Source organism: Triticum dicoccoides, chromosome 4B (assembly GCF_002162155.2).
Source record: "Triticum dicoccoides isolate Atlit2015 ecotype Zavitan chromosome 4B, WEW_v2.0, whole genome shotgun sequence".
In the NCBI taxonomy this organism is placed as follows: domain Eukaryota; kingdom Viridiplantae; phylum Streptophyta; class Magnoliopsida; order Poales; family Poaceae; genus Triticum; species Triticum dicoccoides.
The window spans coordinates 88,960,598-88,971,946 of NC_041387.1; the positions used below are offsets into that span (position 1 = coordinate 88,960,598).

Sequence of the window (11,349 nt, forward strand, 5' to 3'; positions counted from 1 at the left end):
GGGGGAGGGGGGAACGGTGCGTCCTCCGCGCAGTCAGCCCACCGGAAGGGAGCCGCCGGGGCGACCGACGCGGAGGGCGGCGGCGGGGCCGCGGCCGGAGAGGCCGGCGGGGAGGGGCGCCGGCGGCGCGGAGGCAGAGGCGGCGGAGGGGCCCGCGAAGGCGCCAGCGGAGTCGCCCATCCTGCTTCTTTTGATCTTGTGGAAAATCTGACGCAGGGCTATTAACCATCCGAGGGCCTAGGGCCTGAACCTAAGTAAAACCATCGTATCACCTCATTGATGACGAGGACCCTTCAAACACCACCCATCCTTGTACATTCTTCCACGACTACATGTAGATTGTAAGCTCAGTGTTGTATTAACCGTCGACACTATTTCCTTGGGCAACCTCTGTCCTATTGTATTTGGGTCATAATCGTCATGTTATTTTCATGCAACGAATGTAGATCTTGCTTAAGAAATTGGCTGCCTGCATTGCAAAACATGATCTATATACTGTTAAGAAATAGAGGGACCATAATGTTGCCCTAGAGCTCGCATCTGGTTTCTTCCGAAATTGTAAAAGCCAGTCATAAATGGAACAACTCTTAGAAATCTGAACTTGGACACCAATAGCTGATCACAGTAAGTGTTGAACTCTAATTCCAATCCAGATCCAGACTAGAGGGTGCAACGCAGTATTGGCCTACAGGTCATAGAAAATGTTTAAATAGCTCATGATAGGCCAAGCGCCTGACCTAATCTAATAATCCACGATGTCCGGTTCAGACAAAAACATAGTAGTTAGCCGGAGCTCTTCGATTCTGGTGCTTCCGCTGCTTCTTTGGAGAGCTCAAGTGAAACAGGACAATGATCACTTCCATAAAATCCTGCCATCATAAAAGTCCACAAATTGAATCAAGGCAAACACAGACACCTCGCATGAGATCCATGTCAGTATTGACTTTTTTTCTTTCTATTTTTGACATGAGAAACAGTTAGACATACTAATGCCACAATAAACTCTATGGTCTTAGGTGCCAAGCAAACATTAACAAATAACTGAACCTGTTACATCTTTTAGAATGATTATGGATTACATGAACACAGTTGGGAACTTGATATGATTATGTCGAGAGATAAGTATGCAGTTGGGTACATATTTGTCAGAACTCCAGCATGAAATGCATCATCTTTTTTTTTTCAGATGCACATACGATGAACAGACAATAAATCAATATGCAATTGTACCGGTAGCAGCTTAGGGCAGTTCCAAATCTATTTGTAGCCGTTTTTTATCCCTCCATGTTATCTCACAAGCAAATTACATACACAACTCTAATTTTCTTTATTTAACATTGAATATATACAGCCAACACATGGTCCAACCCCCTTAGTTATTTGCAGCTGATGATAGGCAAATAAAATTAGAATTTCAGAAAGACCAAAGGTAACATATCGCAGTTATATAATTTATCATCAAGCAAAGAAAGTTGTGCAATACAAACCTTCCAGTTCAATTCCATGACCATGCATTTCACATGAAACAATTCTGTCCTTCAACCCTTCTGAAACAACAAAATAATCAATCCGCATTCTCTTCCCTCGGTACCTGGAGAAATATTAAGCAATACATCAGTCCATATAGAAAAAGATGAAATACATACACTCCAGCATTAGCTGTCATATGTAGTAATTACGAAAGAACATTGCTTATCAGCAGAACATTAATAATCAAATTCATGCTGCTAATTTCTTTTATAAGTGCCTGAAATAAAATCAGATTGCTGAGATGGGGGACAATTTGTTAACGGTAAACATTAGAGGACCACATGCTTAGAAAGTAACCATATATCCATACAATAGGGATCAAATAACCCATCCCAGACATAAAAAGGAACAGCAGATATGCTTCAATAGTGCAGGGACAAATTTTGATAAGCAACTGAACACTATAATTAATAATCTAGAAGTAATACAATCATGGAAATATTTCTTACTTCCCAATTGGATTCCCAGACCAAGAGAAGCCACACTCCATGTCTTTTTCTTTGTGCAGGTATCTGTAAGCATCTACCAGCTTTCCCCTATATATCCAAATGTTAGTCCATAAGGTGGTATTCAAGACTACAAAGATTAATGCTTCTATGCAACCAACTTTAGCCTTCTAGATTTCCACCAAAATAACCTATTCACCATTCATTGGTTTATAGTTATGTTTTTCAGGCCTGTCCTATAGAAAGTCCAGACAAAGATGACAGTACTTGTTCCAGCTAGTTTGAACTTCATCCTTTTTGTTTGTGCAAAAACCTTGGTCCATTTTGAATTTACAATGACCAGTAAAGTACTTACAAACAAACTTAGGGGTTGTACCAGCAATATCTATGTGATGACATGAGAACTTGTCACTGCCCCCAGTCATGTTGAACATTTACTTTACTCAGCATTGAAACAATATCTTTTTATGTTTCCATGATCACAATTCCACAAGATTCACATTTGAGATGCTCATCATGGGCACATTTTTGTTGCTTGGGGTCTAAATAGAGATGTTAATACGCACCAGCTATATATCAATGTGGGGCATCAGTTGAGAGAAAACGGTGATGGTTAAGGTAGATTAAGCATGCAAACTAAATTAAAAGGTTGCATGCATTTGTTCAAGGATGGCCTCCATTTGAGAAATGGGGGAGTGCTCTATCAAAAGAGAAGGAAAAATGCTGAAATATATTCCCTCTGTCCCATAATATAAGAGCATTTTTGACACTACACTAGTGTCAAAAACACTCTTATATATGGGATGGAGGGAGTATTAGTTTACACCTACTGCGACAATATACTGCCAAAACGCTGTCTCTCTGCAAGGGTGAATCCTGGCTGTCCAGAGTCCTGTAGAATAGATAAGACATTCATTTGCATTAACGCATAGCCAAACAGATACATAAGTAACAGGGTACTAGTCGTCCAGTAGAAGTGTGAAACTGAAAGATGCATTTAAGATAGGCTGTCAGCTGATAGGCCAGACATTGAACATCTGTTAAGGGTGTAACGCTCTGTTTGCTATTGCCTTTTTCTGCTGCATTAGCCCCTTAAGTTGCCAGACTATGCCTTTGTGAGAAACAGATAGGTCTCAGTATGGAGTGTTTGAAAAAACACAACTCTTATTGTTTATTTTCACTAAAGACAATCTTACAGTCATAAAAAGTATATATTAAATAATGAATAAAAGAGCACACACATCATAAATAACAAATTTATAACTATGGCCAACACCCAATGAATGTTAGCCTATTTGCATAAGAATGAAAGGTTTCACAAGCTTGCCACACATGTGTAACTGAAGCAGCTAATCTTGAAGAAAGCCTATTTGCTGCCATTGCTAGAATATACACTTTAATTTGATAAAAATAACTTTAATAGGCCAATTTCAAGGTGTGATTTTCAAATCCAAAAGAGGAAACACAGTATTTAAAAAGGATAAAATAAGCATTCGCTAAATTTACAATAAGTGTAAGGTAGAGAGGAGAGAATTTGGCTATCCTCACAAGATAGACATTAGACTAGATGGGCCATATGGGCCAAATCATCCTATAAAAATGCACACCTAGGAATAGCTGACCCATTTGGATTTGCTTGATAAGCAGCAGCAGCATACAGGTGAGAGTCGAAGGATGAACAAGGGATTATGGCATGATAAATGTTGTTTCCAACACTTGAGTTTTGGGGAACATGAACTGGATTTACAAGAATAACACAGAATTGCATCTTTAAAGTAAATAATACCTCTTTATTTGGAGGGATATATCCATTGAGCTTAGCATCGCTAAAAAAATTAGGATGGCTGACATCGATTTCGTCATGACTGAAAGATTTAAAAAACAAGGTTACAGGGGGTTGGTTTGTGAAAAAATTACAAGAGGCTCATTCCATCTATATCTTGTATAGAGAACATGAATTCCTCAAGGATGGCCACATAAAGTAATAAAATTTCTCTCCCTTAACTTACGGATTTTCTGCTCAAAACAGATTTACTTGAAGTGCATCTTGTAATTATCAGGGATCACTGATAATATGCAGGAAGAACTAATCCAAGACCCCATAGACCACAGCCTTGTGTTTGCCAGTAGATCACATGGATGGGCCCTAATTATGAAGTTTGGATTGGCCACATAAAATGCAAATCCACAACTACAATGTTTTATTAATCTATGTGGTTTCCAGAAAACTAAAATCGACTTATCAATAAATATTAAATAGTAACTTCATGCAAGAGGAAGGCATATATAATAACAACATAAAAGAATCAGCAATAGGTTCTTAATTACCTAACGTTCAGATCTCCGCACCAGATTAAGGGCTTGTCTACTTGTTGAACAAACTCCAACATTCTTTTATCCCACTTTCTTCTTCTTTGAAATGAATTTTCCTCCTCCTTCCACCCGTTGTTTGGAGCATATGTGTTTAGTAACAAGAATGATTCAAATTCCACAATGATGACACGGCCATCTGCATCATGCTTAGAAGCTGAAACAGGTGAAATACTATACTTTCAGAAAGAATAATAGTTTCTGCAAAATTTAATTCCAGAAAGCACGCAAAAATTCAAAATGACCACTTTGTTTATCATGTCAGGGCAGACCAACAGCACCGCAGCCCCACATCTCCTGCACCAGGAGGCCCCTCTAAGTGATTAGGAGGATAAGATCCCCTTTGAACCTAGCCAATCTGTGGGTGTGGAGACGAACCTTCGATGGCTCTGGCGGCGCACACAGCCAGACAGTACGAGCGCTCCATATCTAGGCCACTTGACCGGTATGGGCCTGGACCTCATGGGCCAGTATAGATGGGCCACACATACAATACACCCCCTCAAGAGGGGTGATAGATATCTATCATTCCCATCTTGTCACACGGTAGGTTGCATTCTCTGGTTCCCAGTCCTTGCAAGCAATCTGTAATTTGTTGCCATGAACTCATATGCTCTATCTTGATAATCCCAGCATCTAGCTTTTCTTTGATAAATAATTTGTCTAGCTCCAAATGTTTGGTTCTATCATGTTGAACTGGGGGGTTTGCTGCATTGATTGCGGACTTCTTGTCACACCTTCTAATAGGTTCATTCATGCAACTGGTCTTCAATATCTTAAGCCCTTCTAATAGGTTCCTCATCCATAACAACTCACTCGGTCCTTGAGACATGGCTCTGTATTCAGCCTCCGCAGTAACAAGTTGTTTCTTCTAAAGAACTAGATTTCCTCCTACAAAAACACAATGGCCTGAAGTTGATCTCCTGTCATCCAGGCAGCTAGCCCAATCAGCATCACGGTAACCATCTACAAGAAGGTGTCCATGACTCTTGAACAACACTCCTTTCCCAGGAGTACCTTTCAAGTATCTCAAGATTCTATGTACCATCTACTGTTGGAATTGTGTCAAATATATTGTACAAGGTAGGTTAAAGTTGGAATTCGAGTTGGACCGTGTCTAGATAAAGTAGGAGTCGTGTCCTAATAGGACATCTGTATCCTAGACCTCTTATATAATGCAGGGATAGACACACGATGTAACATATGCCAACATAATAGCACAGACATGCAGGGGGAGCGGTAGTGTGTGCTGGCGTCCAGGTGACCGGGGTGCGGTATTGTGACGGTGTCATGGGGAGGAGCACCCATAGTCAGGCCCCGGGGATGTAGCCGAGTTCAGTGAACCCCGTTAACAAATCTCGGTGTCATGCTTCGTGTGATTGCTTGGTCCTCAAATGATAAAACTATGCGTCTCGGATTATTCTTTCAAGTGGTATCAGAGCTTCGTTATTTTGAGGCCGTGGATTGTTGATCTAGAGGAAGAAACGAAGGAAATCATGGAAGAGGTCGGTTTGATCTGTGTAATGTTGAACTATCAAGAGCAATGCTTGGAAAGATCGAAGTTGATGAGAAGCATTGGATCGACGGGAACTCACAAACGTGTCGGCAACGGGAGCAACAGGTGGATTGATCGATTGCAACGGCAGCGACGCATGCACCTGCAGTAGGCAACTGCGTACAAAGACGACATGATCCAGACCAAATTATGGTTCTTTTCGAAGATCAAATCGAAGCCAAGGGGCAGGCTGAGCCAGGCCAGACACAGGTGCGAGCTGGTCCATGAGGGCCAAAGCACAGGTGAGGCCGGCACTGCATGAATCAGGAGTAGAACTGAGATTTGGTTGGGACAAAAAAAGAGGACCGAGTCCTTGCAATGGCAGGCAACAAGCAAAACAATCTGGCGAATACCAAAATCGCAAGGGAGAGTTCATGGGAGACGTAAGGCATTGGACAAAAGCAACGTAGCATTTGATTTTGTGCAAGTGTTATTTTTCATGGGTCAACCGTACATATAAAAATCATGGTGTCCACGAATACTAGGTTCGGTTTATGGCAGACACGGGTGAAAGATTATTTGGCACAACAGAGATACTTGAACGGGTTGCAGGATGTCAAGCCATCTAAGATGGAAATATCATGTGATGGATGAAAATTTGCACATGTGGTGAGACAACTGCGAATTTGACTCAGGATGACTACAAGCGATGGTGAAATTCCTTCAAGTTTCAGACATGCAATCAAGAAAGAGCGAGGATGTTGAGTTTAGGTAACTTATGTGTGACACCTGATAAGTGAGGTGTTCACTTTCATGTAGATCAGTGATCGGTGTGTGATGGCGTTGAATGAATACCCGGAAGTTGGGAGTGCAAACTATAGTAAAGATGAACTTTATTTTGCTCGAGTGTTGACTGTGATCAAGAAAAGAAGGGAGGACAGTTGGAGGTGGAGTCACGTGGAGTCCGGGAGTAGCGGCGGTACTCATGGGATAAACTCAAGTCCAATGTAGATGAAAGTTTGACGCATGGACGAATCCAAGGTGGTGGAAAATATTTGCCAAGGTGGAGCTTGTTGTAACTGTGTCGAATATAGTATACAAGGTAAGTTACCGTTGGGCTTTGAGTTGGATTGTGTCTAAATAAAGTAGGAGTCGTGCCCTGATAGGACATGTGTATACTAGGCCTCTTATATAATGCGGGGGTAGACTCACGATGTAACCTATGCCAACATAATAGCACAAACACGCAGGGGGAATATGCGGCTCGTGCTGGCATCCAGGTGGCCGGCCTGCGGTATTGTGAGGGTGTCATGGGGAGGACCCAGGGATGTAGCCGAGCTTGGTGAACCTCGTGAACAGATCTCGATGTCGTGCCTTGTGCGACTGCTTGGCGCTTGGATGCTATGTTTTTAAAGCGTCCCTAAGGCGACGCCTAGGCGTCGAAGCGCTCCCCCTCCGCTTTGGAAAATCGACCGCTTTGGGCGCCTAGGCGTCCAAAGCGCCCGCCTAGGCGTCGCCTAGGCGCCAAAGCGCCCCCCCTCCCTAAGGCGGTAAGGCGTCGCCTTAAAAACATAGCTTGGATGATCGACTATGCGTCACGGATTATTCTAACATCTACAACAAGGTGTCCAAGGTATACTTTCTTTGAGAATGAGATATTCCTTTTCCAGACCTGGCCACTTCTATACCAAGTACTTGAGTCGACCATGATCTTTAACTACAAAGGCACCTTAGACACCTCTTTAACCTTGCTATCTCTAGTCACCATCACCGGTGACAATGATATCATCTACATAAACTTCGAGGATGGTTATGTTTCCCTTTAGAGTGTCTATGAAACAATGTATGGTCACCATTGCATTGTCCATACCCCATGTCACATACCGCCCGTCTAAACTTGTCAAACCAAGCTCTTGGAGACTACTTCGGTCGCGAAGAGTTTTCTTTAGCCTGCATACCTTGTCAGCCGTCTCAAAAGTCGAGAACCCAGGTGGGATCTCCATGTAGACCTCCTCCTTTAAGTCCCCATGCAAGAAAGCATTCTTCACATCAAGTTGATGTAAAGACATTCTTCACATCAGTGTTCATCTTCGCTACTGGAGCAAAGGTCTCGTCATAGTCAATGTCACAGGTCAGGCTGTACCCCCTTGCCAAAAGCCTCGTTTTGTACAATCTAATCTTTCCTTCTGCATTCTGCTTCACAGTGTATACCCACTTGCAGTTGACTACTTTTTTTCTTGTTGGAAGAGGTGTTAGTACCCATGTCTTGTTCTTACACAAAGCCTCCAACTCCTCCACCATGGCCATACACCATTTTGAGTCCTCCTTTGTCTTCTACCAGTCAGTCGGAATTGACATAGACTAAAGAGAAGCAAAAAATGCTTTATAGGTTGGAGATAGTGCTTCATAGGAAACATAGCTCCCAATATCATTGACATTGAACCCATATAGTTTCTTTGGTATCCCTGTTGTTGTTCGAGTAGTTCTCCTCAAAAGCAATTTGCCCATCAATCGACCCTTCTAGTACCTTTCAGCCTAATCCCTATCAGAGGAGATGGAAGTTACATCAGTACTACCCTATTGTTTCATCAGTGGATGATCTAGTTGCTCCCTCGAATGTGCAACACCATTACCATGCTTCCATGAATACACCTTGAGTTGCTCCTCTTGCGCGCGACCTGTGAAATTGGTGTTGATGCTTTTGTTGGTGTGTAGGATTAGCTTATTGCTCTTCAGATGTGCCTTCCAAGTTACAGTTGGCGGGTTTCTTTACGGAGGCCCAAACGAAGTGTTGTTGATCCACATTAAGTTTGAGGGGGGGTTAGCAATAAGAACATGTACATAAGGGGTTTTCTGCGTATTGTACTGCACATGTACATGTATATATATGGAAATACAAGTTGCATACTTCCTAACACTTACCACCCTTAGCAAATTAAATCCTATGACATAATCACAAAATTGTAACATGCCGAACAGAAAGTCCCACTAGAGTAGAGCATGGGACATTTTAAAATACAGTGTAACAGGGGAGGCAACTACTCAACCTCTCCAAACCAAACTTACATGTTCTATCCAAGTTGAATGACACTTTCTTTGGTTCAAACTTCTTCTTCATAAACACAGCTGTGCCTGCGTATTTGGAATCTGAAAGGGACCACCAGACACGGTAGTCTTTGAAAGGTGAACTCGACAAAGCACGCAGCACTGTCTGCATGACATCAAGAAGTAATTGTAGAATTTTTTAGTTAAGCACAACTAATGCAGCTGCTGCAACAACCTATGCTGAAAAGAGAAAATAGATGGAAACTAAGTTGAAACTTATTCATAACTGTTTCCTGCTAAATACAGAGTCACCACAACACAGCAACACTTCAGAATGCAACTGATATAAATCAAGTCCAATTTTACATAATCTAGAGTAAATTTCTCAAAAACAGATATACTCTTGCAAAACTATCAGAAATCACCCTTTTAAGAAGCATTTCCAATAGACTACACATGTATTGCAAAAACAGAGCTTTTACAAAGCCTTTTCAAGGAACTACACATCTTATCCATAATGCAGAAATTTAATTTCAGCCAGAACCAATGGATCTGACATACGGGATCCACTTTTCATAACTACAGGGTACAGGGCTGCTCCCTTAGTATTACCTGTTTTTCTTCGCGTGATGAGGTTGTGTCGTCTTTTAGCTCACTAGGATTTTTAGGTGCCCCTTTGGAACCAGCTGCTGGCATCCGCACTTCCTGGCAAGTGGCAAAGAAGTTCAGAGAAGATCCTACTCACTGATATATATACATAATATGCTTAGATTGTTGAGCTAAAAAATAAAGTAGACAACCTAACCGGAGAACAGCATAACAGTTGCGATTACTGGTTAAGAGTACAGAACAAACCAACAATTTGTGGCTAGGGCAACTAAACACCAAAAAGGACAAACAATAATATTATTAGGCTGCTAAGTTGTCATAACTCATACTCCCTCCGTCCGAAAATACTTGTCATCAAAATGGATAAAAGGGGATGTATCTAGATGTATTTTAGTTCTAGATACATCTCTTTTTATCCATTTTAATGACGAGTATTTTCGGACGGAGGGAGTAATAAACTAAAGGTATTGGAATTGAACAGAAATAAAGACCTTGGCCTGTCAGTTTTACAACCCAAAAGTGAGGTTTGGTATAAAGTATAAACCCTGTTCTACTCTATACTGCAATAAAACAAGAACCCAAGGCGGATTGGGATTTCAACTATGAGCTACAATTTCAGAAAGAGGCTAGGGTTAATCGATCCATCATATCCAGACAGCAGAATAATGTAGAAAACATAAGTTTTCTCAAATAATGATTCAGCTTGAGAAGTACTGTATGGCCTATATTTTGTTGTAATTGTACTATTGCTGCAAATCAGCACATGGTATAGGTACGAGTACTTGTTGTAGCAGCAGACAGTGGCTAATTGAGCTACCAAATAACTGGGATTGGAACACTAGGACTGACATAAGTAACAGATAAACCAAAACAAGGTTTTCACATTTTCTTTCCGCAATATTGCCAACATTAATCCAAGATAAGTTGATAACAAGAAACAGGCAAGTAGATATCAGTTCAGTGATTTAAGAATATTTTCATAGCATTCAGTCTGTTTCACAAAATGCTCAACACAACCTCTGCAAACACCACCCTAGCCTTTAAAACCATTAACACTGCATGTTCTCTACTCTCAATGGTACACAGCCTTGCTGTATCATGAGCAAATATAGCGCAGCATGCCTAACAACCAGAAAAATGCACAGCAGGAATCCTTGGTCTGCATAATCAATCACTAGCTACTCAGCTAAGACAACTGGCACGATCAATCTAGCGAGGGATGCAGCACGCCGGCTTCAGATGGGTCAAACCCTAGATTACCAGAACTGGATTAATCTTGCACAAAAGGGCAACAAATATGTGCACGCCCCAATGTGCTAGATGAAATGCCTGCAAGCAACGGCAGCTCTTGCGTGCCACATTGCAGCGCACTCGCCTAAACATCCCTCCGAGCGGCACATAGCATTGCAGGCTAAGATCAAACCCTTAGGGTAGCAAGCAAATCCAGACATAGAGAAAGGGCGTCGAATGAATCCCTCTTTGCCTTGGCTCACCTGGACGCAGATGACGTCGGGGTCGACGCGGGCGACGAACTGACAGAACGCGGACCAGTCGCTCTTCATCCGGAGCAGAAGGCTGTTGGCGTTCCAGGTAACGAACCTGCGTGGCTCCTCGCCGGGAGGGCCATCCCCGCCGGCGTCGGCCGCGGTGGGGGCGGGGCCATCAGCGCAGTCAGAGGTCGCAACTCCGGCGGGCCTCTTCTTGGCGGGGGAGCCGTCCTTGAGTACGGGCTGGAAGAAGCGCTTCATGGCCGGCCGGTGCGGCTGCGCTCTCGGCAGCCGCCAGCAGAGGAGGGAACACCGGAAAGTGAAGCAACGACGGGGCAATTGTTTTTTATTTTTTGCCGATAAAGGG

At 42.5% G+C, this 11,349-nt stretch overlaps 1 protein-coding gene across 2 annotated transcripts; it reads right to left on the bottom strand.

The window, feature by feature from the left end:
- Positions 1 to 556: 556 nt before the first annotated feature.
- On the bottom strand, positions 557 to 11,333 carry LOC119295197 (DNA-(apurinic or apyrimidinic site) endonuclease-like). 2 transcript variants are annotated; one of them, XM_037573552.1, is made up of 9 exons: positions 10,989 to 11,333; positions 9,499 to 9,591; positions 8,908 to 9,052; positions 4,305 to 4,485; positions 3,763 to 3,841; positions 2,807 to 2,868; positions 1,980 to 2,066; positions 1,488 to 1,591; positions 557 to 869 (listed from the first exon to the last, which is right to left on the bottom strand). In XM_037573552.1, the coding sequence occupies exons 1-9, from the start codon at positions 11,241 to 11,243 to the stop codon at positions 784 to 786; spliced, it is 1,092 nt and encodes a 363-aa protein (XP_037429449.1). In that variant the 5' UTR covers positions 11,244 to 11,333; the 3' UTR covers positions 557 to 783. The 2 variants fall into 2 exon arrangements, with proteins under 2 accessions (XP_037429449.1, XP_037429448.1); XM_037573551.1 differs by having other exon boundaries at positions 4,305 to 4,503.
- Between the last annotated feature and the right edge of the window lie 16 nt (positions 11,334 to 11,349).